Genomic DNA, 27,461 nt, shown 5'->3' on the forward strand with positions numbered 1-27,461 from the left:
TTATAGGATAAGATGGGAACTCTTGAATATAAAAATGTAGGTTAAAATGCTTTTTATAATGACCGCGGTATCCCGAGATTTTTCATTACAGGGAAAAAAAATGTCGAAATGATATTAGCACCTGCTAAAAACGGGGCAAAATGGTGATTATGCCCGGTAAAAAAAGTGCGAGACTGTAAATGTGGTTTTGAAAAAGTGAGACAAATTGGCATTCTCAAGTTAAATAGGTGGCAAATGGACATCCGGAATGCCGATATTTGTGCACGGCGTTTACTTTAGTGTAAATGTTTTTTTTAGATCACGTAAGTATCAATTTAAAAAAAAAAACGTTTTATTTGAGTGTCAACTCCAATGAACATCATCGGAAATCCTATGTGGCATCTAAGTGGCTCGTCACGGGATCTTAGTCGGGAAAAGAAAAAATCAAAAATTTTAAAAAATTAAATTACTAAAAAATAAGCTAAAAAAAAATATTGAAATCGGATGTTGGTAGGGGTGAGGCCTTGCACAACCCTTGTCAACACCTCCCCACCACCGCCGGCAATGGCCGACAAGTGTGGGGGATGAGTTGGCGAAAGTCGTTGAGCCCCGATCGGTGGTCGACGACCCCCACCGATGGCCGGCATGGGCTTGACCTCACAAATCCGGGCGAGGCCGACCTTACCCGTGGTGGGGCGGCGGTTGCGAGGGCACCCCTTCACTGCTACAACAACCGATATCTGCTTTTTTATTTTTCTTAATTTTAGCTTATTTTCAAGTTATTTAGCTTTTTCAATTTTTTTCAATATCATGTGAATTTTTTTAAAATTTTTTCCTTTTTTTGCCATGTGTATTGCCTTTAAAAAAAAAAAACAAATCCACGTAATATTAAAAAATTAATAATAAATTTTCACATGTATTGTTTGGTCGAAATTGACACTTAAGTGATCATTTTTTCTTCGATTTAACACTTAAGTGATAAAAAAAAATTGTATCAAAGTGAGCGACGTACACAAATATTTACACTCCATGTGTCTTTTTGCCTTAAATAGATAGAAAAAAAGATAGATATAGATACTGAAATTCGATAAAATTCTAATTGAAAAAAAATGCACACATGGAGAAGCTAAAAGGAACATCCAATGTAAAGATAATTTCAGCTTATTCTCACCTCGGGCGACTACTCTTCAAACACCTTGCTAAATTTTTTTCTAGTGCGGTATAGTTTCACTCCGTACGCCCTCCATATAGTTACCAAACGCAAGCTTTCACAATATACAATCGAATCTAGTCTCGAGTCAATGACACTGCTAATTATCCAACTTTTGTTCAGCATGCTGTGTATCCCCAAACTTTCAATTAATTCTAGGAGTCTGTTAACTTGATGGCCCAAAATGTAGAAAGTAAGATCCTTAACAATAAGTCCCTTCAACTTATGTGGTTTGCAATGTCATCCTTCAATTTTCAATTGTTAAGTCCTTGAATTTTCTCGGAAAAAAGATGCTCTATTCAACATTAATTTTGAATATATTCAAGGATCATAAGTCAATTCTGAGTTGAAGAAAAGTATTATACAAGGGCCAAGAAATTAGCTAATTAAGCCAACTGAAAAGGTTTGAGAATGACGGCTTAGGGTGGAAAAAGTTAAACCATAAAGGACAAATGGGCACTTCACCGGCATTCAGTATGGGCTAGTTTACTGGTTAAGGTCTCAATAACTCCAGCAATGGAACTTAATAAAGCAAGAACGGTCTCAAGGAATAAGTGAACAAAGGGAGAGGACCTTAAGAACACGGTAACTAACGCAAATTAAAGCACAAGGATCAAGACTTTGCCCAGTCTCTGCGCAGATCGCTCAGCAATTCCTGATGATTCCCAACTTGACAACCGATTTGCTTTCCAACAGTTTGGCCCAAGCATTTGGAAAAAAGAATGGTAATGGGAGTTATCAAAAGTTGATGCCTCTCAAAAGCTCAAATGTATCCAGGAGGGCTTATTTCCAAACTGGAAATTAGACAGTAACATCCGCTCCATGACAAAATTAAGCTACTGATTAAACAAAACTTCACATCAAAAAGGAGGAAACAAAGCCATTCCACAGGACAGCTATTTGACGTCCAGTCCGCCAACAAGCACAATGGCCATTTATGTGGACGGACGCTAGTTGACAACATCCAAAACCAATTTCCGCGATTTGAACACCGACCACTTCAAGCGCCTATAATAAGCAGCTTGTAGTAGCGCCAATGACAGTACAAATATCCACTTGAATCCCATCTGGATAAAGAGAAATACAGCATTAGACGTTCTAAAATTTGCACATAATATCATCTGAGAAAGGAAAAATCTATGGCGAAGAGGCAAACAACAAGGGTATAGAAAGATTGAAGGATGAACATTACGAGTTTTCTCTCTTCCATTTCAGGTTCCGCAGCCCAAGCTAAGAATGTCACAACATCTTTCCCCATCTGCAGCATAACCAAGTGAAAACTTAAGCTTTACCCGAGCATGACCATCAATAACAAGTACCAAACCTAGAAAACCTAAACTACGCATCAGTTATGAGCTCAAAGATTAATCAAACCTGAGATTCTGTTGCCGGGGTACCATCTTCGTACTCAATAGCACCATCGATGAGCATTTTCGGCATTGCAATAGCTCCACCAGGAAAATATGGATTGTAGTGCAGTCCATCTCTTATCTAGAATAATAGCACAACTAAGAATAAGAAGCCGGAAAAAAAAAAAAAGGGCATCATCAATCACTAATGAGAGGACTAGCATCCTCCATGCCATATGAGAAGAACAAGATTTGTAAGGCAACTAACTCTTGGATCAGGTATGCCATCATTTTTCTCTATGAACCTTAAATACTACTTTAAACTCCTTTCTCATTCGTGCCAACCCTAGTAAAATGAAAGGAAAAAATGCAGCGAAAACAAGTACGCCTAATCTGATGGAACATCCCGACATCAACATCAACATTGCCTTTATCCCAAATTAGTTGGAGTCGGCGGTCGATCAACCCAAAAATAAATAAAATAAAAACAAGACCAATTGAGGAAAAAGAAGTAATTATATAAAAATAAAAATAAATATTTATAATTATATATAGGGAAAAATGACCAAAAAGGATAGTCTGGAACATAGGAATTCTGCCCCTTCACAATGCTAAAAATGTCATACAAGGATGGATAAGATGAGGGAACATTCTGACAGGGAAAAAAAATGATGGAACACCACTTACTGCAACACCAGCTGGAGGATCACGGTAACCGGTCAGAAGTGAAAATACATAATTTTGACCATTGTGACGAGCCTGAAATAACAAAATTTCAAAATAATCATCTTTCCATGACCAAGTATAAGCAGAAAATAAATGAAACGAGAAAAGAGAAATTACTTTAGTGATTAGACTTAAATCAGGAGGATAGGCCCCTCCATTAGCAAATCTGGCTGCTGCTTCATTTGCATAAGGCTCAGGAAATCGATCACTTAGCTTCCCAGGACGAGTAAACATCTCACCCTCATCGTTAGGCCCATCAACCACCTCGATCTCAGCCGCCATAGCTTTCACCTCGTCTTCCGTGTAAGCAACTCCCACTAAATCACGAAATGATATAAGAGACATTGAATGACAAGACGCACAGACTTGCTGGTAAACCTGGTGACCACGGCGGATCCTGCTCATGGAAAGCATTCATGTGAAGGTTCCATAAGACATAAAATAGTGGCTGAACTGTCATATAATAAAAAGTTATAGTTCATATGAAAAACTTTGACCAGCATATTAGCACAAAAAAACTTGATTCAATTATTATGCGGGAGTAGCAATAAATCCCATCTGGGAGAGAAGAGGTAAATAGCTTTGTCGAATGGCAATTCCACACATTTTTCTTTTTTTTTTCACAAAACAAGGCCTTGTACATTGAGTTTGGCAACATGAGGACACTAAAAATGGCGAGGAACACATAAAAGGAAAAACGTGGATTTACTCTGCCCAAAGTGGGGAAGGCCAGTGATTTTATTGCAGAATGGCTCTATAAAACATAAACAATCTCTCTTTCTTAAGCTTAAGAAGATCAAGCCCATTATAATTCCATGAGTATAATTGTAAAGTCGAGAAGAAAACGGTGCAACAAAGATAAAAAACCAAAAACTCACGATGCATGGTCATAAGAACTCAGAATGCCTTTGTGAGGCCAGGGATAGCTTGGACACTCTAAACCATGTTCTGCCTCATCAGAAGCAGACGCAAGTGTTGTGAAGCTAAAAAATCCTGAGACACCTGCCCCGAGCAATGCAAATGCTCTCAAAGCACTCACACCTCCAGCATTAATCTCACTTTCCTTTGAGAAAAGTGGGGCCAACGATGTAGAAGCCTGCAAATATAGCATGTACATATAACTAAATCAATATAGTTATCGAGCCCAATAATGCATCTACCATGCTGATAACCATAAAGAAGATGCATCCTGGTCCAATGTTTACTATGCTGCTTGAGATTCAAAAGGGTAAAAATCAGCTTCAGTGAGCTTACAGATGAAGATCCAACTAAATAACAGATGAAGAAAGACATTCTTCTGATCCATAGGAAATGAACTATCCCATTCATATAGAAGAATGAGTAGGAACTTGCAAGCCTCCATATGACATTCATTCATTAGGAAAGACACATAACTGCACATGATCATGCATCTGCAATTACATGATCATGCATATGCAATTCTCTTGAATACAAAACAGTAAAAATTACCTTGAAGCAAGGCTGAAGTTTTCTCCTCAAAAGCTGGCGAACAAATCCTCCCCCAGCCATTTCAGGTCAGATGAGTTTCCTGCTTGCCTCAAATCCCAAAATAAAAGCACGATTCACAAATGTAGGAACAAGATAAACAAGCTTAGTACCCAATTCAAATTCCATCAAGTAGCAACATATTGGGTTCGGGGAGATCAAAGTTATACATACTGTGCAGGGTAATGAAAGTTCCTCCATTTTCTACGTACAGAAGGAAAGAATTAGGGAGAAAAACCAGCGCAACAATGGAACTAGTTCACCCAAAAAGGAAAATGAGAAGCCAAGGGGACCCATAGAAGATTTTCATACACCAGACCAGTGAAATTCCGCAGAGCACTTGTTAAACTCTTACAATACGTATAATTAAATTACAAATAGCTTTGTAAAATCCTACTGCCTCTACAGAAGTATAATGAACAACATGCCCGAAGATCTCTATCATCCCGATTGTAACTTCATATAACTCTCTGAATCAGACATTGCTCCGATGTAGCTTGTTAAATAATTCAAATACCGCCGCCATGAAAGAGTATCTAATCCATTCCAAAGCCTCATCAGTTCAAAGATGTTATTAGCTCTCACCATGCTCGCTGTAGGGCCGGGGGCGTCATCACACAAACACGAACAGATCAGTGGCCACATGGCCCTCCTTCTCATTATCTTATCTTGCACAGATCATGAAGACTGCTAGCACGAACCAGGTACACGCACTCATCGAGTTCGATGCCAAAATGATCGATTCCAGAGTGATAGATAACTACCACGGATAACTGACACCGGCCAAAAACCAACGTCGCAAAGACTATAAATCAATCCCCGAAACTCTCTCAGATACCAACCAGCTTTTGCTCGGGACTACTAGCACAAAGAAGCACCGAGGGCCAGCAGTCGGCTTCGAAATGCGTTCACAGAGCCACTCTCTCTGTGCGAGAGCTAACAAACTAGCGATACCCTCAATTCAGTCCCATCCAAACCATACGTTCGCAACGGGCGGATAAATTCAGAGTCATAACGGCACGCGCAGGTAGAGATGGCAATTCCAAGTTCACGTGAATCGCCAATAAACCCTAGCACAGTTGCCGGAGGAACTAGAATTCGAAGAGAAACTTACGGGATTTCGACGCGACGATGGCTGAACGGAGGCCAAGATGAGAGATCGAAACAAAAAAGAAGAAGCGGAACTTCGAGTTCAGAAATTAGAATCAGCAATGCCACGACTTCTAGAGAGAGAGAGAGCCACACTCCATTTCCGCCTCGAGAAAGTTTCCGGGCCTACTGGGGCCGGGCCTTCGACATAAGCCCTCCAGATCACCAAAAGTTTCCCGGCCTTCTCGGGCCGGGCCTTACAAGAATGGGCTCAAATGGCTCTAAAATGAGCCCTTCAGACGTCCAACAGCTTCTGGGCCTCGGAATAGTAGCCCCTATGAACCCCGCTCGATCAGCTGCTTCCACTTCTCCGGCAACCGGCGACACGACACGACATGCTCACATCATACGGAATCGAGGGCTGTCGCCGCCTTCCACCCTCGTCTCACGTCTCTACCTATTGAACCGTGTCGTTCAAAATATCTTGCTCACGTGCGTATCTCACCCCGACCCACCCCCCCTCCTCCCTCCAAATGAAGATCCTCACGTTTAAAATCCCTTCGCTCTTCGGTGGTCCTCCTCCTCCGTCTCCCCCTCCCGTCGCCCAACACGAGCACCGCGCTTCCCATTTATATCGCCCGTACTAATTCTTCATTACGCAAATAAGGCTTTGGACCTACCCATCTCTGAAGCATGTGCCTCACTCCCCCTTGAAGTCGCCTTCCTCGTACGAAACGAACTTTCCCCCACCACGCTGTCCGTCCCCATCTCCCCCGTGACGGTGATTAAAAGCCTTTCCTCGATCTCACTTGAACAAAACCCAAGCTGTTGCCCTCTCTCACACCCCTATCCGAAAGGCATATTCCCTTTCATTCCCTTATCCTATTGAATTTAACTTGCGGGCCGCACCACTCATCCGCGAGCAGAGCACCCCTCTAGCCTCAGGTGGCCGGAAGGTCTTTTCCCCACCCCGGGCCGGGGGCGTAACCCCTTAACGATGTGACGAGGCAAAAAGGTTTTACAAAACTTTTACGACGTAGTAGCGCGATCGAGAACTGTTTCGTCGTAACTTGGACGACAACATCGTAGATAGGCTCATTAGAATATCATATGTTCAGGCATGGAAAGCAAAGTCATCTTTTGAGGAGTTGTCTTTGTTGAAACAAAGGCGTCACTCTCCGAATCTTTACCTTCTTCGTTCTTTCTTCTTCCTCTTCTTCTACTTTTTCTTTACCGATTCTCAGTGAACAATCAATCAGTCATTCAGAATTCAAAGGGTCAGACCTAACTACTCACACCCGAAAGATCCTTCCTTTCGCACGCTTCTCTCTTTCTTTCCCACTCCACCTCCATCAAACACCCCTCATTCAGTCAATTCATCAAACACCTATCTCGATCGACCCAGAAGGAATCGGATTTGCTCTCCCCATGGACGCCGCCGCCCTCCTCGACTCCCTCCCTCCCCCGCTCCCCCTCTTCCTCGCCATGTTCCTCGCCGTCTACCTGGCCGGGCACGCCGTCGTCTTCCGCGGCTGGAGCCCCAAGGCCCGGCCCGAGGCTTCCAGCTGCCTGATCTCCCTCGCCCACGGCACTCCCGCCGTCTTCCTTGCCTCCTTCGCCCTCCTCTCCGACCCTTCGCACGGCTTCTCGTCCCCCAACACCAAGGCCCAGGACGCCGTCCTCGAGTTCAGCAGTGCCTACTTCTTCGCCGATCTCTTGCATTACGTCGTGTTTTACCCCAAGGATCTTCTCTTCATCGGCCACCACTTGGCCACTCTTTTCGTCTTCCTCACCTGCAGGTATCGCCATTCCGAATTGTCGCGTGGTAGCAGTAACTTTCTTGTCCCGTAGTGTTACGCTCTAGAACTTTACTTGATCAATGCGACAAAGAAAAGATTTGATCTTGTTGTGTGATGTCAGTTTGGAGTTATTCGTGATGTTGTTGCATTCATAGTGTTTTGTATAAAACTCCAACCTTTCCTCCAGGTACTTGGTCCGCCACGGGGCTTTCGCGATCTTGGTCCTGTTGATCCTTGCGGAGGTTACGAGCGCTTGCCAAAACGCGTGGACGTTGGCAGGTGTGCGGAGGAGAGACTCGGCTCTTGCTGCTAAGGTGTTTGATGCTTTGTCTGCACCTTTCTATTCATTTTATTCTGTTGTCAGAGGGCTTGTAGGTCCACTCTTTCTGTATAAAATGGGGGTGTTCTATGCGAGTGGCGGTGCAGAAGGTGTGATTCCAAAGTGGGTTTGGGTTTCTTGGTTGGTCGTGGTTTCAGTTGCCATTGGTGTTAGCATTTTGTGGGTGTCCAATCTTTGGGCTGAGTTCTTCACGGAAAGAAGCAGAGGTAGACTGGAGAAAAAGTCAAGATAGTCTTTTCTGTTTGTTCTTCTTGTTGTAATGATAATGTATTTTACGTTACACGGTAGAGAAGATAAGAGCTCAGGTCATTTATATTCCTCCCATGATGTCTGAATGAACAGTTTGGGTGATGAATTATGGATCTTTTCTTTGGGGTTTGGGTTGAGGCATTGGTCGGGGGTGATATATCAGTGGTGTATCAGTTATAGGTTTGTGTCAGTGGAAGGATATAAAGGAAATACATGAATTTGTCCATAAGCTTTGCTCATGCTTCTGCAGTATTAATTCACGCCTTTCAACTCAGTCTGTGCTATTCCGTTTCTGGTGATTAGGTCCATACATTATGTTCACTTCTTTGCGTTGGGTCATGCATATGGTTTTCTACGTCATCGGTAATGTCTGGTTTATGGCCTTCCTGCTAAGCTTACCGCACTTGTAAATCAAGATGCTAAAATATTTAGAGCTTTGTTTTTCAGCTAGTCAGCTTGATGGGCTACTCATGAATAGCTGAGCTCTCATTTCATGACTTTTTATTAAGTGCACTGACTTCTAACAATATGCTATTTGGAAGGAGAAAGTTAGGACATTTTTAATTCATGAATGGAGTGGCTCCAACTAAGCTTGAATTTGTATACACCTGTATGGAATGTTGATTCCGTAATGAGTTGACTCGTGGACGTGATGCATTTGTTGAATGTCTTGGGCTTGCTCATACTGCTTTCCACAGCAACCTGACTAGCTGGAGAGATTACTTTATCCCTTTCCCATGTTCAATGATCCATTAGTCATGATCTCATTAAAGCTACCCCATACCTTGCAACATATGAACTAAAAACTTTAACTGACATGATTAGAATTAGAGTTGAAGTTATACGATTGCTAGATTGCTAGCTTTATGGTGCTGTAGGTTGGCTCTGTCTATGGATTCTAGGACTGGGAATGCAAACAATTAGGGACATTGGGGATATGTGCTTGAGTATATAAGTTGACATCTTGCATTAGGTCTTTTGGGCGCGCATAACGTTACGATTAGAAGATATATCAAAACAACTGATCGGACCGGCTGCTGCATCCATTCTGACGTTATACCAAACAAAGTTCAGAAATGATGAAGTCCCACGGTCCTTTAGAACTGACCTTGGGGCGAGTAAGGTCAGCTGTATCAAAAAAAGTGATTCATGTTCACCAGTCGATAGAGAAATTCTGGGAACTTGTCCAACAAAACTAGATTGAGTGGAATGTGCTGCTCCCAAGGGGAGAAGGGTTGGGGGTCATGTTGGGTTAAACTTTCTAACGCTGGCAGGTTGTGACTGCAATTGCAAGTGGTAACGTTTCAATGTAAAGACAATTTCTCAGACCGACGGTCTGTAGTCAGATATACTCGCTGCTAAGTGGGATAAGGAATTATAAACCTGGCATAGCCATTTATTGAATTCATGCGAGGATTGGACCGAAGCAGCAATATAAGTCATGTTGAAAGATATGTCAGACGGGGTGTGCTTGAAAATAAACACAAACTAGAACATAAGAGTGACTCGATATGTGCGAACTGAGAAGACTAGTCTTCAGTTGGTGGAGCTTTTTCCTTCCTACGAGTAGAATTTGTAGTTCTTTGCGCTTACTATGATTGACCTTAGCCCTCCGATCGGCGACAGAATCATCAGGAGGACACCCAGTATGATGCATATCTGAAATTTCATGGGTAAATTCTTTTAGAAGACATTTGCAGCGACTATTTTCCTTAGAGAAAGCAAGCAAACTCTGAATGAGAACTCACCCAATTGGTGAACCAGGAGAGACTAAACCTTCTGGGCTTGTAGATAGCCAGCCACATGATGCATGGTAGCTGAACAAAATTTGATACTAAGTCAGAGAGGCCTGAACCAACTCCATGAGCATGTATACAGATTTATTCATGGGGTTTCCTGTTCTTGACTCGAATCAATGAGACTTACGAAATATGTTGTCGGGGCGAAAGCAAATCCTCCAAAGAATCCCAGGAGACCTCCGAAGAAAGGGAAGGTAATGCCCACAAACATGGTGAAAGCTGAGATCGAAACAAGGACAACTAAGTTCAGCAAAAGAGTGTCTACAAATGGCCTCAAGCAGAAGCCAGCTTTGATTGATGAAGCTTTCCATGGGTGACTGTGAGGTGAGAAAACTTACCCACGTATAGATTACGCGTTACGAACCGAAGTATTGCTGAGGGCTTGAAATGGAGTTTCTTCACCAGGAAAGTCTCTATCATGTCGAAAACTGGCATTGCAAAGAGCTGCATTCCACATGACCAAAACATTGCAGACACAGAGTGAAATTTCTGTATATGAACCTCAATAACTCCCAGGATCGATCGGCTAATTCATCGTCCCAAAAGAAAATTTGCTTTTCTTTTCGTATATACAGAGCCACTCTTCAGTCATTTGCATCACGGAACGAGGACGTATATGTAGTGTTAAGAATTATGACCAGTGCATTTGCATATCGGAGAAGAGCAAGTACTGACATACTGTCTAAATCAATTGCTACACTTTCAAACTGTTTGCACGTGCAGCTAAACTAGGACAGTTTGTGCAAGAGATTGTACCTGGTAGCTACCAATAACGTGGATGACGACAAATGCGTTGGCCGTGATGATCAACCACTCGGGCTTCTCGAGCGAAATGAGAATATTGTCCTCGACCTTATTCCCGAACACCAAGTACCCGATTAGTGCAACAGGAAAGTAACACAGCGCCACGATGATGTAGGCGAGCACCACTCCTCTCCACATCGGGCCCTTGGATGGCTTCTCCGGGGTCGAAGGGATGGTGGCTTGGATCTCCAACACCACATTGTGGCCAGCATATGCGAACGCAACGTCGCCTAGGGCGCTTAGGAAGTTGAATACGTTTCCGGAGGTGGTGGAGGCTCGAGAGCTATAGTCAACGTTATGTTCGACACCCTTGTGGACGGAGGCTGCCCACGCAATGGTAGAGTAGCTGCAAGGATAACATCTAGCTGATGTGCATACTCTAAGCTTAACAATTTGAAGACTGATTGTTTCCACTGTTCTTCTTTTTGTCTTTCTTTTGTGAAGAACTTTAAGACTAAGTTATGTTCTTCCAACTTTCAAAATCAGTTTCGACGACTCTGCACTTCTTGGAGCCAGGAGTAATACTATAAAGTGGGGAACGAACAAAAGATGCTGATACCTCAAGGACATGACGGCTGCTGCCAAAGAAACCATGGATATGGAGTTGAAATTCGGGAGATGAGCGAGAACGAAATGAGCCGAGGCGAAGATCATGATGAAATATGAAGTCTTGAGATGTTTTCCATTTGGTTGGGCCAAGTTGTAAATCTTCTCCAGTGATTTCCCTCCAGTGACCATGTAGACAATGTCCACGCCCACCTCGCAGATCAGCTGTTGGGGCACCACCACGTAGAGGCCGAGCTTCTCGCCGAACGCGTGCTGGCCAAGCTCATGGTACCTGTCAAACCGCTTACCCGGGACCATCTCGTGCATCTCCACCATTTGCCACAGGGTGTAAAGCGTGATGACCCATGACAGTATCAATATTACCACACCAGGACCCCTGACCACAACAGGAGTCGAAAAGAATTTGTGCTAAATTGTGGAGCTACAGTTATGCATGGTTGAAGAAATGATTTTCATGTTCTTCTGTGTTAAAGGTGTCATCTTGATTTGAGCCTCAAATCTTTTTTCGTATGACTTGGTTTCGGCTTTGTATAATGACATATTTCATTCGATTTGAGGAAATGTTACCATCCAAGCTCTGACATAGCATAAGGGAGACCCAGGACACCAGCGCCAACCATGGCAGTGACGTTGTGAAATGCCGAGTACCACCATTTTGCGTTCCTGGAAGATGTGATCGGAAGCCAATCGTCGATTTCCTTCTGCTTCACTGGTGGTCTGCCGCCCTGTCCTCGATCAAACCGCGCAACATATTGACCGCCAATAACGAAAGCAGGCAGAATCACTAATCGCTAGGACTAAACAAATCAGCAGCGGACTTACCTTGTCGTTGTCGTCGCCGCCCTCAGTCCCCATGGATCGACAGGAATCACCGGCACAACAGGGGGAGGAGAAAGACGAAGCACTAAAACAAACAGATGAAGGAAGGAGAGTTATGTATGTTCTCAATGTGTCTATCCAAGGAAGCCAGACGATGCATTCTACGAGTATGGAAATAAAACTCGGACCCGATAAATTGTTTTGGACGGATTTACGATTTGAGGACGACACAGTTGTCTGATCCAGCCGTTGTAGGCTAAGGTTCTGAAGAAATTGAGAGCAACCCTTTTGCTGTAATCCTAGTTTTAGCAGATTGAGGCAGATTTCTTGCCGTCTTTGACGATGTGCATTAATTGGGTCGATTTGTTTCACGATGTTTTGATTCTTGTGTCCCGATTCATATTTATGCTTTTGGCAAGTTTGCTTTGCAGGCTGCAGTTAGAGATTCCCAATTTGACCGTTTCGATTTCCCAAATGGGGATTCAAGCCTCATGAAGACCAAACAGGGCAGTAAGAAAGAATGATAAGGACTTCGATTTTGAAAGTTCCCCAATCGACCATGTCGCTTTCGCCGAGCGAAGCTTTAGGGAACAGATTCATCAGTCGCAGGTTCTATTGTCTGGGATATGATTTGACCCCCTTAACTTCACGCGATAATTGGTGACATGTGAGTACTTTGGTTCTGTTCTGTTTTGATTAACAATCGCGCCGCGTTTTCGATTGCGATCTCGTTTGTGTACATGTTGATTTTACGTGACCTATGGAGTCGATTCATTTCATTCAAATGCTGAGGTCTAGTTTCTGGTCGGGATAGCTAAGCTGGCGGGGCAGAGGGACTGGAAATCCTCTCGTCGCGCATTCCACAAATAGAAAGTTCGAAACGATTGGGATCTTTTTTGTGGAGATCGGATGCGGTTACTGATTCTCGATTCTTTCCTTTTGTAAAGATTCTTTTCCGATCAAGATATATGGATGGATGCCACGGATCCATGTGTAGGTTCGAATCCTACCTGGAGAGATCTGATCCATTCATAATGCACCGGATTAGGGGTGTGCAAACCGGACCGGACCGGCCCGGACCAGCCCGGGACCGGCTGGGTTGGTCCGGTCCTTGAGGTGGATGGTCCGGTCCCCGGTCCCAATAAATGGGACCGGTGATTGGGCGGTCCGTTCCTCGGGTTTCTTGTATTGGGATCGGACCGGCCCGACCAGGACCGAACCGCCAATAATATATAATTATTTATATATTAATATATACAATTGCAAAAAAAAATTGAAAACAAAACATAATAATAAAAGTCCACTGCCCATTTTTTTCCCAACCTTGCACGGTCCCACTCTCCTCTCAAGACTCTCTTTTTAGTCTTATTTTCCATCTTGTTTTTGGTCATCTTTTCTCTCTCAAGGCTTTTTTGAGTGCGATTGGTATGTTTTTATCATGTAATGGCTGGATTTGGTATTGAATTCGAACATTTTAATCAAGTTCGTCGATCATAAAAGTCATAGCGAGTCGCTATGTTTTTACCATGGCATAGTTTATTAAGTTGACTAGATTTTCAATAGTTAGCGGTCCCTATCGGGCGGGACCGAGACCGCCGGTCCCGGTCCGGTCCTTGGTCCAGATAAATATGGGGACCGGGACTACGGTCCGGTCCCCGGTTCCATGCCAGGACCGGACCGGCCCGGATCATGCACACCCCTACACCGGATGACGCATTATCAAGTATGCGACCGCTGAATTCTTATCCACAAGTGATCAGTACCGGGCTCATCGAACTGAATGAAGAATAACTAAAGCCACAAATCTTTTCTAAAGATCCTTAAAGAAGAATTACGCAGCAAGAGAAGATATATGCACACAGGAACGGAAGGAAAGAGCATAGAGAAGTTGCACAAATCACCCATCACAGACGCACAATGTACTGATACTCCATTAATAACCAGACGTGTTCCTGCTTGAATATTTAGTCTTGCCCACCATGTTCTATGATCTGTCTCTATGGGCACTCGGAATCTGAACTGGTCTGCATCGGAGACAAACCCGGTTCGCTTCCATGCGAGTCTAGGAATAGAATTGGTATGTCTTGGCCTGGAGGATGATCTGCCGGAGTCCTCCGATGGGTGACAAGATCATCAGCAAAAGCCCGAAGATGATGCATACCTGGAATAAGCAAAACCCATATCAGATGAGGCTTGATCGAGGATGGGTTACCATAGGAGGAGAAGGAGTTTAACATACCCAGTTCGACCACCAGGATAAGCTAAACTTCCTCGGTTTGTAGACTGCGAGCCACATTATGCAAGGAAGCTGGAAAAAAAAAACCAGGAGAAAGGAGAAGACATGTTAGGATTTTATTCGAACCAGAAAGCTCATCCTAGCATTTAGATAAACCGACTTTTACAATGGCAAATCCCAAATCACTGTCTGAGTAGGAGGTTGCTTACAAAGTACGTCGTCGGGGCGAAAGCAAGTCCTCCGAAAAATGAAAGAAGGCCGCTGAAGAATGGGAAAGTGATGCCGATGAACATTGTGAATGCTGCCATGCCAATGGGACGTCAATAACATTGACAAGAAGGAAAGACAGGAAAAGCAGGGACCGAACTGCAAACACTAGACCGAGATATACAAGCAAACGACACGAGAGCGGGTATCATACTCACCGACATAGACAGTGCGAGCCACAAAACGAAGCATTCTGGTTGGCTTGAAGTGCAATTTTTTCACCAATACAGTCTCTATCATGTCAAACACCGGCATTGCGTAAATCTGCATCAGACCATGAAGATCAATTAAGTCCCGGGCTACGAAGACAGCATCACCACGAAGAACATTGAAAGACACAACAGAAGGAGCTTGCTCGTTACCTGGTAACTTCCGATAACATGGATGACAACAAACATGTTTGCCATTGCAATGAGCCACTTCGGTTTCTCCAGGGAGATGAGGATATTGCCCTCGACTTTGTTCCCGAAAACATAGTAACCAACTAGAGCAACCGGGAAGTAGCAGAGAGCCACGATAATGTAGGCGACAATGACTCCTCTCCACATCGGGCCCTTGGACGGCTTCTCGGGAGTGGAGGGGATAGTCGCCTGAATCTCCAGGACCACATTGTGCCCCGCATATGCGAAAGCCACATCGCCCAAGGCGCTGAAGAAGTCAAAGACCTTCCCTGGCGTGGTCGAAGACCTGTAACTGTACTTCACGTCCGGCTGAACGCCCTTGTCTACGGAGGCTCCCCAAGCTATGGTCGAGTAACTGAAAAATGAAGATATGAAACGTCATCCCGAATCGTGTATAGAGTCTAGAATTCACAGAGTCCGGAATAGGACATTACCTAAGAGACATAACGGCTGCAGCTAGGGAGACGCCAGCGATGGAGTTGAAGTTGGGGAGGTGGGAGAGGACAAAGTGGACAGAGGCAAAGATCATGATGAAGTAGGTGGTCTTGATCTTCTTGCAGTCCGAGCACACGGTGTCGTGGAACTTCTTCAGCGACGTCCCTCCGGTGACCATGTACACGATGTTGACACCGACCTCGACCACCAGCTGCTGAGGGACCACGATATAGAGCCCGAGCTTCTCGCCGAACGCGTACTGCCCGAGCTCATGGTACCGATCGAACCTCCTCCCAGGGACCATCTCGTGCATCTCTACCATTTGCCACAACGTGTACAGGGTGATGATCCATGACAGGACTAGCACAGCTACTCCAGGGCCCCTAGAAAACATCAAAGAAACACACAAAGCAGCCAAGTAACTTAAAACAGGACCGATTCATAAGTTCAATCTGCAAACTGATACCTCAACTGGCAATAGGAGAAATATAACTAAGGACTAGATTGATTCAAGACCGACATCTGCCACATTGCGATAGATTCGGAATGACCGAAATGATTTCTTGCTTAGGAAGTTTAGCATACCATCCGAGTTCGGACATGGCGTAGGGGAGGCTGAGGACGCCGGCTCCGACCATGGCCGTGACATTGTGGAAGGCCGAGTACCACCATTTCGCGTTCCTCGCAGAGGTGATGGGAAGCCAATCGTCGATCTCCTTCTGCTTCGCTAGTTTCTCCTCAATCTGTGTGATCAATCATGAAGCATTTGTCTAACTTTAGACCTTGCCTAGGACGAAAAGAAATTGCTATGTCTCATTTGCATTTACATTGATAAATACCAAAATGTTTAGGACTAAATTGGTAAAATACGAAAAATTAAGACCGAATCGTCCGTCGCACAATATATTTGAAACTTTTGAATAAGTTTTCGTGTCGTGAAGTCACATAGTCAAAGCAAAATGCGAGGGCGGCCTTTTAAAAATGACATCCTCTTTCAAACGATCCATTGAATTTGAACATTTTTCAGACAATTGGGGGATTAATCTTTACCGTTACTATCTAATTTTAAACAAATCCTAAATCTGATGGTGGATCACATCGGTCAACGTGCGCTGAAGAAGGAGATCGACAAAGAAAAATGTAAAAAGAAATTTGCCGAACCGTACATCCAAGGTTGATTGGATTAGGACCACCGGGCCACATGGAGGAGGGAACCTCACATATTTCTCTCTTAAATTAATATAAATCTGAAATCCCTAATTATGGTACAGTGCTTAAAACAACATAAAAAAACAAAAACAAAGAAAAAACATGATTTTAAAGATATGCAATGCAACATGTCGTGTCGAAAAAGTCACAAGAAAAAAATATTGTAAATATTGTAAATATAGTACGATGTTCATTTTAATGTCAAGACTTTTCAATCGATCAATCGAATTATTCGAGTATCACAACTTTTAAAAACAAGAATGCGACATAAGCAACTTTCTTTGTTGGAAAAACCGACACGACATTATAAGTAACGGTATTTGTGGTAAACATACTTTTAAAGAGCTACGGCACCAAAACTATCGATTTAAAAAATTATGGTGCTCCAAAGATCGAAAATTACAATAACCACGATGTCTTTTTGTCGAAATCGTTTTTGGCGTCCAATCGAATAGGGATGCATTCTTTTTTCAACTGGCCGTGAACGATACGTGAATGGAAGAGCACGGAGTACTAATGTTACAAGAGGGCATGCCGCAAGGCCGGACAAAGAACGCCACCGGTCCGGACAGCTTGAGTTTTGAATTTGTATTGATCGATATCATTATACTTTTGTCTTTTCTATAAGTTGTGACAACTCAATTAATACTTAAAAAATATAACACGCATCAAATATTTTTTTTAAGTGAAGGTCTTGTGATTTTGAGGAAATGAAAAATATTTTTTATTTTCTCAAATGTTGTCGGGCATGCAGTTTTTTTTTTTTTTTGTATGGTTTTTTTTACATTAATGATCTTCGAGATTTTGAGTTGTATTTCGAGATTTCAACAAATAGCAAAAACTTAGTTTTGGCTTCTGTTTTTAACGCAAAACAATGGTGGAGCGAGATAACTATGAATGAGTATTGAAAAAGCAAGCCAATTTTGTGCCCCCAATGAAAAGCGGACACGTAGCTTTGTGAATGAGCTCGGTAAAACATCAAGGGATAAATGCACCAACAATCCTAAAACTTTTCACAAAAATACAATCGAATCATAAAACTTTCAAAAAGTATAATTACGTCCTAAAACTTATGAAATTAATGAAATGAAATTATTTTGTTGATTGTACTTTTCGAAAGTTTTATGATTCAGTTTAACTTTCGTGACAAGTTTTGGTACTTAAATTGCACTTTTTTGAAAGTTTTAGAATTAGAATGCACTTTTGACAAATTTTAGGATTTAACTGCACTTTCTAATAAGTTTTAGGACTTAATTGCATTTTTTGAAGATTTTATGACTCAATTGTGCTTTCTGACTGATAAATCTTATGACTTAATTATACTTTTTGAAAATTTTATGATTCAATTGCACTTTCTGACTAATAAGTTTTAGGGCTTAATTATACTTTTTAAAATTTTTAGGACTCAATTACACTTGGTAACACGTTTTAGGATTTTCAGTGCACTTGTCCCGAAAATCAATTTTAGTACCCATAAGTTACGGCGAAATTAAAAAAAGGTGGACCTCACATGCCCGTCCCTCTTATAAAAATAGTATTTTCTTTTTTCTTTTTTTGACAAACATTTCAAGAATAGGTTAGGCGATAGATAATTCAGGTGGAAAAATGAGGAGAGAGGACATGGCGGAACCACGCCCTCGTTTGGCCCCTCCTCACCGGCTCAGACAGAAGACAGATTGCTCACCAACGTACGCCCTAATTGCTTTGAAGTGTTCCATATTACACAGAGAGAGAGAGAGAGAGAGAGAGAGAGAGAGAGAGAGGACTCACGGAGTGACGGTCGATGTACTTCTCGTCGTCGGGACCTTGCGTTCCCATGGCGGCTTCAGCTGCGGGCGGCGAAGCAACACGAAAAGCTCAGCTCAATTCCAGTGCAGAGCAGAGGAGAGGGGGAGAGAGAGAGAGAGAGAGAATGAATATGGCTGGCTCATATGGGTACTCTGTTCTGCGGATATAAAGGGGAAGGGAGAAACACTCTACCGTAGAGGGGGAGAGAAAGATTGAAGGCGACGTTTTTCGTTGACTTTCGGGAGTCATCTTCGACTGGCCGTTTGGTTCTGAGGTGGATCCAGGAAAACAGATCTGGCCACCCGCCAGCAATCGACCCGATTAATTTAACCCCCAAAACCAAACCACCACGCCACATGAACGATCGATCGGGGTAAATGTATAACGAACGACCCTCATTGGATATCAAGGACATTTCTGTGGATTCGTCTGTAGTTTTTTTCTGGGATGGGGATCCTACTAAAATTAATATGATCTCGATCTCCTCCGGCCTCTTGATTCTCGAATCTCCACCGTCCGCATTGCCATTGCGCCCTAGAACAGCGGTTTGTTGAACGTTTTCGAGCAACGCGAATGACGAGTGATGATTTAACACTGAAATAAAGTTGACTTGAACTCGTAGGAAATCGCCGATGTGGCGGTCCAGTCATTACCAGCCGTTGAAACTTGCAAAATTAAAAAGTTTAGGACTAAACCAACATTCACACGATATATTAGGAACCGTTTGGGTAATTTTTCTGAATTTTGTACATTGGACGCGGTCGGGTATGACATTCCAATCGGTTGCGCATGCATGCCTTCACTTTCGTCTACGATTGGTTGAGCATCGTATGTACTCAATCTATGCGGGCGTAATACAGTCGGTTCGACTTAGTGCAATGGATTATAATCACGAATTTATATTGTATAAGGAAAAAAAAACATATCTTTCGCTCCAATCAATTGCTCAGTTGACATTACTTAGCCCGAAAAAAATAATTGGAACTTCACGAATGTTGAGTGGTTAAACGCTTGCTCTTGGATACGACGAATTCTAAAGTTCGAAGCGAAAAGGGTTCTCCCACTCGATATAATCTTTGGTGGCATGCATGTCGCCTCATAGGGCAGAGTCTTATCCGACCGAGGCACCCGAAAAGAGCGATGCAAGTGAAATTAGTCGAGCCAATTCATTCGAAAATGTTCGAATGATCTATTCTATTCACTTTATATATATATAAAAAAAAATATAATTGGCATCTTACGGAATCCATTTTTCCAGTCAACACATGGCACATTCACATTATAGGCTAATCAAAGGCCGCATTTTCAGGGAATTGATAGTTGGAAAGCTGACCCCCTCTTTTTTTCTTTAATTATTCTTCCTAGATCTTTATTTGTTGCTTAAGTATTGGTCGGGCCAAAAGCAAAAACGACCGTGTTGGAAAATAAAAAGAAAAACAATTAATTTTGTCAATTTCTTTTTTTTTTCTATTTTTTTTGGTCGAAAGTTTTGTTATTATTATTATTACAAGATTGAATTTATCATTGCACATGCTCATTTATCTAATTATCGTATCAAACCGCTGAGATTCATCCTACCATTGGACTTCCTCTATTTCTTTCTTTAGTTGCAAGAATGAGAATTTCAATTTTTGTTTTTAATGTTTCATAGGCACAAATTGCTTGCTTGACTGTGTAGTATAACGTGCTGGAGTTGCTCGTGCGTTGCGTGGAAGTATGGGAAGTACTCCCAGTTTTCTTAATCATGAAATTATCGCAAATTGACAATAAATATTAGGAAATATGATGACTGTGAAAAATGACTAATTTTAAAATAGAGGGTTGTAAATAACTTTAATTAACGCCGTGCTAAGGAGGGTATTAACCTTAAAAGTTTGATTAGGAATGCAAAATGAACGTACGACAAGTTCGACATGTTGGCCTTTTTTCCGTTCGGCCTTGTCCTATTTGTTTAGGACTTGTTGGCCTGTCAATTCACGTGACATCCTCAGATGAGAAAGCCTTCATTAAGTCCATAAATCACATTATTAGGGGCCCACAAAGCAACGCGCACATTGAAATTCTTGCCGCGTCCGTAAACCGTATCCCGGAGGAATTCAATCGATGCGTGCCCGGTTGGCCATTATAAAATTCTACGGACCAAAGTGACGCATTGACCGGCAGTTTGAGAAGGGGAAAAGTACCAAAAAAAAAAAAAATACTGAGGTTGTTGTCTTGATATCAATTGAGTCATAAATTTTTTAATTTGATTAATTTAATGATAAATTTGTTTGCATAAGTATCAATTGAATCCATATGGCCAATTTTGATCAGAAATTACCGACATGGATATCGGCCGTCCTATGAGGCATGACTAATTCTAACGTTGACAATTTTAGATTTTTTTTGAATTATTTGTGGTTGCATTCCTTTTGTTTTTTTCCTTACTTTTCTTTATGTGGGTCAGTTACTAGCCCTAGGCGAGGGTGTCACTGTCCTCGCTCGCTGACCCACACTAGGGTTGGGTGAGAGTTTCATGGCCCTCATTGGCCATTAGTTGAGGGCAAGGCTGTGATGCCCCATATCGGGTGAGGGTTTTGGCGGCCCTCACCTCATTCTGGTGAGGGTTAGCCAGTGGCTCTTGCCAGCCCTCAGCCAAAAAAATAAAGAGCATAAAAGAAAAAAATAAGATAAGATAAAATAATTATTTAACAATATCCATGTTCGTGTCGTGTAAGAAGGTTGACGTCCGCATCGGTGATTTCTAGCCAAATTGGGGTTGGATGGACTATAATCAGCACAAATATAAAAATATTTAGGATTAAATTGATACGGTTAAAAGATTTATGATTGAATTGATACCAGTGTAATAGGTTTATGAATTTTTTAAAAAACATTTCCGTGTGAGAATTGAGTGCTATGCCCTGGAAAGACAACTGTTTGACACGTGGTGGTAAAAATGCTACGTGGCAATGACAAGTCATCTCCAGACCGCTCTGCCGTCGCAAGATTTGTCTAGACGATCATCATTAAATCTCGAAGCGATGGTTGACTTGCCCAATTGATGATTCGATTTGAAACGATAAGATTTGAGTTGGACTCTCACTTTGCGCACTAAGGATCTCCAAATTTGACTTTTCAAAGTGGCTTCTTCTTCCCTCCCACTTATTATATTATCCCTTAAAAGGTGATCTGAACTCTTATCATCACATTGGACTTTCTTCTTTCTTCTTTCTTCTTTTTGGCAAAAGTATAGTGCCGAGGACCCAAACCGACAATGAGGGTCAACGGTCAACCCATGAAAAAGCGGCACTCCTCCCGCGCCTCCTTCCTCGTTCCTTCCTCACCGTCGACCTTCCAAAATCACTTGCTATGATTAGACAAACCCAATTGCCGTCCCTAGGATAAAATGCACGAACCCCGGTGTCCTATACCGCCGCAAAAACTTAAGCCACCGGATCTTCTCTCCCTCTCTCGAGCCGCCACGGCCACATTACCACGGGCTGCCATCGGCACGGCGAATTCCGCACACTGCGGGCGGCCCCCGGTCAAACTTGCTAGCTCGCCAGGCCTATCGTTCCGGGAGGTTGAAGAAAAAATATATAAAAAGAAAAATGAGATGAGCAGGCACAAACATGGTACTTCTTTCAAAAGCTATTATTGACCTATTTAGATTTGTCGAGACTCATTATCCTTACAGAGCCACCCATTCGAAAATGGACGATGCAGCTTTTTATTTTTTCTTAAAAGAAAAGAATAATTCGATATCACACGTCGAGATCGTGACATGAATAATTCTTTCACCGTCAAAGAAAAGAATAACTCAGATGATAATTCCAATAGCACATCGGGATCGTCACATGAATAATTTTTTTTGCCGTCAAATTTAACCGAACGCAATTGGTTTTGCGGAAGTCTAAATTGTCCACAGCGCGCAGAATTTGGGACCCGAAAAGGGCCCGCCGACGACTTGGACGAACGACAACTGCGGTCAACGCCGTCCGTTCTGTACCGCTTTGCGCCTTTCAGGCCCCACATGCTTTTCCCACAACCCCCTTTTGGTTTTTCTTTTGTCGGATTCCTATAAACCTTTGACCTTTATGGCACACCTTTTGAAGTTTGGCAAAACTCTCATGTCGCTCCTCGTCGTCTTGGCCTGGTCGCCCACTAGGATCATCCGAACTTCAATCGCCTCTTTGCTGCTTAATTTAAACCCTCGATTAACAGTCCAAATCCCATCTCCTTGGGTGTTTGCGACGACAGATACGCGCGTAATCACTACACGGGGGTTATCTCGTTCGTACCCTGATTATTTTCGGTCGAATTAGTACGACTCCTTGATGTTTGTGGCGTTCATTTTCATCAACTAAGTGGGAGAGGGTCGTTGTTGCTTGGAAGGAACATGGGAAAGTGGGAAGACTACATAGGCTAGAAAACAAGGGAATGCAAAGGAAATTCCCGACGACGTTTTCAGGAGAATGTCGACCGTCGATGTTGTCGTTCGTCAGCAATTCGTGTTGCTCACGACTTGTTATTATTCGGGCTCTATTCTTCTCTTCACGTAAATTGAATGATTTGGACAATATTTTCTTAAAAATAATAACTTGTTTTGCTACGAATAATTAGCCAATTAAAAAAAAATTATTTATTAGGGAAGATTTGCTAAAAATTGCTGAAGATTTATATTCCTTTTCTTAAATATTTTCGACATTTCTTATTATTAGTTTTGATTTACCTTTTGTTTTTAGTTAGCATAGTATTTATAATATCCTTTATAATTAATTACAAATATTTGGTAGATCTTCTCTCTTCCTTTTCTGCTAAGCAACATATTGTATACTGCTCGTCAAGCGGCAAATTACGGATTCTCATATTATTATGGACCACAATTTATGTTTAAACATTTTTGTGCACAACGAAATTATTTTTCATTTTCATTCAATTTTTTAAGTGATGTAAACGATTACGTTTAATAAATATTTTTTAAAATATTCATTTTTTTCTAAACAAAGGAAGCCAATGTCGGAATTGGCATGGAAACTTCGTGGGAAGCAGGTCAGAGAAATTCCTTCCGATGAGCCCACAAGAGGTAGAAGAAGCGGCCCACCAAGCAAGTTCGTGGGCCGTGCCGTAGTCCAATTAATTGGGCCACATATTTAGTTTCTTACAAAAATAGTCCTGAAGTCTAGAGCTAGAAGTCCACCACTGCAACAGATCAGTTCCATCAAGACTGAAACTGAAACAACAACATTTTCTCACCAACCAAGAACAATTCAGTTGTAACAAAGTGATGATCCCGTCGAGTTAGTTAGGACTCAACATCAATCTAAATTATTAACATCAAATCGTAACGAGCTGAACTTGTTCAGGCCACCTCAGGATGGGAGAAATTACGACTGGTCGTGACCATTGAGGCACTTTGAAAGACCATAAATAATCGACTGAACCTTTATTATAGATTTACGGAGATCGCTCAAGGGCTGAACACAATGATGTAAGAAGTCGGCACCACATCTAGCAGAGTAAGGCTTGATTTGTTGTTATTTTCGCAGCCGACGAACGGGTAAAAAACCAATTGATTAGAGTACAAGTTAGCATATGATAATGACCCCAAACCACAACTCGACGTGCAAGTATTCATAGATTAGATTGTGCTCTTTGTAATTTTGAGTTAATCTCCTTAAAATTCCTAGCAAGAGTGGAAAATTTTCTGTGCTAAAATCCGGCGACGTAATGTTTCACAGTGCTAGATAAGCTGTTACTTTCAGCTGCAGAAAACCAGCTGTGCTCAACAGCATCCTGCGATTTTACATTACATAGGACGATGACTAGGAAGTTACACAAACATTCTTACCACAAAATAAACTGCTTAAGGGATTCAAGAGCCCATCAAGAAGACATGAACATAAGGATCTGCTACATGATGGGTAGTCACTCCCATGCTGCTGCGACCAACTATCGGTGGCCGTCTTCACGGGTGCGACTCGAATCTCGTGGTCCCCTTTTTGATCATGCAACCGAAGGGACAGGACCCTTGTAAGCCTGATTCTGGCACCGTCTCCACAAAACCGATGTTCTCAGAGATAGGCTCAAAGCCCCGAAACAGAAGTACTGAACCCTAAATTTCTTGCGGAAGGAGCCTCATTTTTCCCTCGGGTTCGAAATTCTGTCTGTAATGACTTCCTCGGAGCATGATGGCCCAGCAACCTCAGGTTCAGCATAGACACCCTTCTGCTGATAGTTGTTCACGGAATTGAGTGACGAAACTCGTGAATTTGAAAACAAGCTCGAATGAGACCGACGCGGAAGGTCAGGGTTTACTTCCTGTTGGATGGGCTAGAAATATTGCTCCTCACTGAGAGCGTCCTCTTGTTGTTAGGAAGCGAAGAGGGCTTTGCGAACCTCTGCTGAAGGGGGACAGGAGTTTCGTCTGAGCTACAGCTACCAGATCCTGCGTCGCCCGATCTTTTACCTCTCTCGGTATTTTTATCTCTACCACGAGGCCACAACAAAACCTTTCTGAGCCGCTGCGCAGCAGAATTTGCAGTGCCCGGTTTCTTGCAAATGAAAGAGCTAGCATTCTCATTGGTTGAGTCGAATGAAGAAGAAGCAATTCCCGGGATAGCCAGATCTTTGGCATCTACTCCATTCTCAATGCCCGTATGCAAGAATATCTCGTTATTGACGATTCTAAAGGATGCCCCCAGGCTGCTTCCATGGACTTGCATCTTCAAATGGGAAGCGATGGCTTTTCGGGGCCGTGAAGCCCCGAGCTCCAAACATTTCCCCCGGCTGAAATCAATTGTCTAATCAGCTGAAATCAATGGGGTCATTGTTTGAGTAGATCGAGGGCAGTCATGCCATCTTCATCCCGGACATTCACGTCGGTTGAGCGGACAGTCATCAGAAGCTCGATCAGTTCTCAATGAACATTCCCGACGATGGCCAGTGAAGAGCAGTTCGGCCATCGTTATTCTTTGCCATTTATGATGTCTTCCCAAGCCTTTCCACGTACCGATTGCTTCATGAGCTCCATCTGCCTGTCCAATCTTCAGAAGCCTGGGAGTCTGGAACCCTGTAATCGCCATGTCGCGGAAGGTTTCTCCGGCACCATTTCGGATGAAGACAGACGAGGGTGAAGCAGATCTCAGGGCTTGGACCGTGGCTAATTGACCCTTCAGAGCAGCAATGTTTAGTGTTTGTCTGCAGTAAAATTCGAGAAATATCAAAATAAATAAAAAGAGAAATATCAAAATACATAAAAAAAAAAAAATTGAGAAAATATTAGAAATTTTTTTAAAAAATCCACGTGTCATTGAAAAATAAATAAAAAAATAAATAAAAAGTCCATCTAGGATGATTGGCCGGAAGTGGCATTCAAGTGAAAAATTTTAAAAAATTCTCATGATGTACTTGTCCCCCAGCTAGATCTATCATTGGCTACTACGTCAACTTATGTATGAACATTATAAGCTCACATCCTCATCACGTTTGATGGAGGATTACAAGCTAAACCGTTCAAAAGCCAGAACATGAGAAGGATTTTTCAATGGCAGTTCAATCCAGAATCCCACGGAAAAATCACCACTCAGCTCAGCAAGATTAAAAAAAAACACACACACACACACAATTTATTTTCTAAGAATCTGACAAGGGTTAGCAACTTCTTTACACACAACGAAATTACGGATTCGCGTATTATTATGGACCATAATTTATGTCTAAATATTTTTTTACACAACGAAATTATTTTTCATTTTCATTCAAATTTTTAAATGATGTAAGCGATTACATTGAATGAATATTTTTAAAACATTCATAAGCCAATGTGGGAATTGCCATGGAAACTTCGTGGGAAGCAGGTCAGAGAAATTCCTTCCGATAAGCCCATAAGAAGTAGAAGAAGGGGCCCACCAAGCAAGTTCGTGGGCTGTACCGCAGCCCAATCAATTGGGCCACATATTTAGTTTCTTACAAAAATAGTCCTAAAGTCTAGAACTATTCAATTGTAACAAAGTGGTGATCTCGTCGAGTTAGTTAAGACTTAAGACTTAACATCAATCTAAATTATTAACGTCAAATCGTAACGAACTGAACTTGTTCAGACCACCTCAGGACGGGACAAATTACGACGGATCGTGACCACTGAAATTAGCCAGGCACTTTGAAAAAGCCTAAACACTCAAAAGCGCTCCACAGAAAAAAAAAAAAAACCACAGATGGTAACAACGCGATTTTTGTATAGCGGCAGCACCGAACCTTTATTAGAGCTCTACGGAGATCGCTCAAGGGCTGAACACAGCGATGTAAGAAGTCGGCACCGCATCTAGCAGACTAAGGCTTGATTTGTTGTTATTTTCGCGCTCGTTCGCATCGGGTAAAAAGCGGATCAATTAGAGTACAAGTTAGCATATGATAGTGACCACAACCATAACTCGACGTGTAGGTATTTATAGACTTCATGTGTGCTCTTTGTGATTTTAAGTTGTCTCCTTAAATTCCTAGCAAGCTTGAATTTGAGAAAGCTCAATCAAACTTGACCCGTCAAGTTTGACTCTTGACTCGGTTAAGTGCATCTTAACAAGCTCTCAAAATCCAATTCAATATGTACGTCATATTCAATACATACTATTTTTAATAAGTGAATTTCGACCAACCAATAATAATTAAATGTATCCAAACCATACCGAGACATGGTATGTTCAGCTGAAAGGATTATGCTTGGCTCCACGTATTATATTCTTCTATGAAAAAAAAAGTGGCCTCAACTCCACTGCATTGGAAAATGCTTGGCTCCTCTTGTGACGCGTGTCCCCGCCTGAGTGGTCAATAAAGAAAACTCAAAAATTGCCGTGCAAGGTAGATAGGCGGGGAAGATAAGGGAGTAAATGATAATCATTTTGTTCAAAA

At 42.4% G+C, this 27,461-nt stretch overlaps 4 protein-coding genes and 1 long non-coding RNA gene across 9 annotated transcripts; 1 reads left to right on the forward strand and 4 right to left on the reverse strand.

The window, feature by feature from the left end:
* Positions 1–201: 201 nt before the first annotated feature.
* LOC115741253 lies at positions 202–7,857 on the reverse strand. Its single transcript, XR_004015450.1, has 3 exons — positions 7,727–7,857; positions 6,168–6,172; positions 202–213 (listed from the first exon to the last, which is right to left on the reverse strand). It is a non-coding gene; the product is annotated as an uncharacterized LOC115741253 (long non-coding RNA).
* LOC115741248 (cytochrome c1-2, heme protein, mitochondrial-like) lies at positions 1,913–5,994 on the reverse strand. Of its 5 annotated transcripts, XM_048283378.1 has the most exons (9): positions 5,885–5,910; positions 4,945–5,024; positions 4,735–4,817; positions 4,143–4,360; positions 3,382–3,661; positions 3,226–3,297; positions 2,564–2,680; positions 2,382–2,447; positions 1,913–2,256 (listed from the first exon to the last, which is right to left on the reverse strand). In XM_048283378.1, the coding sequence occupies exons 3-9, from the start codon at positions 4,792–4,794 to the stop codon at positions 2,140–2,142; spliced, it is 930 nt and encodes a 309-aa protein (XP_048139335.1). In that variant the 5' UTR covers positions 4,795–4,817; positions 4,945–5,024; positions 5,885–5,910; the 3' UTR covers positions 1,913–2,139. The 5 variants fall into 5 exon arrangements, with proteins under 5 accessions (XP_048139335.1, XP_048139334.1, XP_030530919.1 ...); XM_048283377.1 differs by lacking the exon at positions 4,945–5,024 and having other exon boundaries at positions 4,735–4,813; positions 5,885–5,994; XM_030675059.2 differs by lacking the exon at positions 4,945–5,024 and having other exon boundaries at positions 4,735–4,821; positions 5,885–5,936.
* On the forward strand, positions 6,535–8,476 carry LOC115741251 (TLC domain-containing protein At5g14285). Its single transcript, XM_030675061.2, has 2 exons — positions 6,535–7,658; positions 7,846–8,476. Exons 1-2 carry the CDS (start codon positions 7,288–7,290, stop codon positions 8,228–8,230), a joined length of 756 nt encoding a protein of 251 aa, XP_030530921.1. The 5' UTR covers positions 6,535–7,287; the 3' UTR covers positions 8,231–8,476.
* A 426-nt stretch (positions 8,477–8,902) lies between these two features.
* LOC115741246 (lysine histidine transporter 1-like) lies at positions 8,903–12,633 on the reverse strand. Its single transcript, XM_030675054.2, has 8 exons — positions 12,240–12,633; positions 11,985–12,142; positions 11,410–11,793; positions 10,803–11,196; positions 10,385–10,490; positions 10,174–10,265; positions 9,996–10,064; positions 8,903–9,906 (listed from the first exon to the last, which is right to left on the reverse strand). The coding sequence occupies exons 1-8, from the start codon at positions 12,270–12,272 to the stop codon at positions 9,808–9,810; spliced, it is 1,335 nt and encodes a 444-aa protein (XP_030530914.1). The 5' UTR covers positions 12,273–12,633; the 3' UTR covers positions 8,903–9,807.
* Positions 12,634–14,009: 1,376 nt separating this feature from the next.
* On the reverse strand, positions 14,010–18,755 carry LOC115741245 (lysine histidine transporter 1-like). The gene is made up of 8 exons (XM_030675053.2): positions 18,555–18,755; positions 16,161–16,318; positions 15,575–15,958; positions 15,102–15,495; positions 14,898–15,003; positions 14,682–14,773; positions 14,476–14,544; positions 14,010–14,397 (listed from the first exon to the last, which is right to left on the reverse strand). Exons 1-8 carry the CDS (start codon positions 18,600–18,602, stop codon positions 14,299–14,301), a joined length of 1,350 nt encoding a protein of 449 aa, XP_030530913.1. The 5' UTR covers positions 18,603–18,755; the 3' UTR covers positions 14,010–14,298.
* Positions 18,756–27,461: the final 8,706 nt, after the last annotated feature.

This window comes from Rhodamnia argentea, chromosome 8 (genome assembly GCF_020921035.1).
Source record: "Rhodamnia argentea isolate NSW1041297 chromosome 8, ASM2092103v1, whole genome shotgun sequence".
NCBI classification, from domain to species: Eukaryota; Viridiplantae; Streptophyta; class Magnoliopsida; order Myrtales; family Myrtaceae; genus Rhodamnia; species Rhodamnia argentea.

What these genes read in the sequence shown, in the direction of transcription:
- LOC115741248 (XM_048283377.1), bottom strand. Translation starts at nt 4,794, where the DNA reads ATGGCTGGGGGAGGATTTGTTCGCCAGCTTTTGAGGAGAAAACTTCAG. An exon ending in AGTTCTTATGACCATGCATC is followed by an intron (nt 3,662 to 4,142) that starts GTGAGTTTTTGG and finishes TTCCATGAGCAG; the next exon opens with GATCCGCCGTGGTCACCAGG. An exon ending in AAATGGAAGAGAGAAAACTC is followed by an intron (nt 2,257 to 2,381) that starts GTAATGTTCATC and finishes CTCTTTATCCAG; the next exon opens with ATGGGATTCAAGTGGATATT.
- LOC115741251 (XM_030675061.2), top strand. Translation starts at nt 7,288, where the DNA reads ATGGACGCCGCCGCCCTCCTCGACTCCCTCCCTCCCCCGCTCCCCCTC. An exon ending in TTCGTCTTCCTCACCTGCAG is followed by an intron (nt 7,659 to 7,845) that starts GTATCGCCATTC and finishes CCTTTCCTCCAG; the next exon opens with GTACTTGGTCCGCCACGGGG.
- LOC115741246 (XM_030675054.2), bottom strand. Translation starts at nt 12,272, where the DNA reads ATGGGGACTGAGGGCGGCGACGACAACGACAAG. An exon ending in GCAGCCGTCATGTCCTTGAG is followed by an intron (nt 11,197 to 11,409) that starts GTATCAGCATCT and finishes TTATCCTTGCAG; the next exon opens with CTACTCTACCATTGCGTGGG. An exon ending in AACGCGTAATCTATACGTGG is followed by an intron (nt 10,266 to 10,384) that starts GTAAGTTTTCTC and finishes TTTCGATCTCAG; the next exon opens with CTTTCACCATGTTTGTGGGC.
- LOC115741245 (XM_030675053.2), bottom strand. Translation starts at nt 18,602, where the DNA reads ATGGGAACGCAAGGTCCCGACGACGAGAAGTACATCGACCGTCACTCC. An exon ending in AGTACATCGACCGTCACTCC is followed by an intron (nt 16,319 to 18,554) that starts GTGAGTCCTCTC and finishes TTGATCACACAG; the next exon opens with ATTGAGGAGAAACTAGCGAA. An exon ending in GCCATGTCCGAACTCGGATG is followed by an intron (nt 15,959 to 16,160) that starts GTATGCTAAACT and finishes GATGTTTTCTAG; the next exon opens with GGGCCCTGGAGTAGCTGTGC.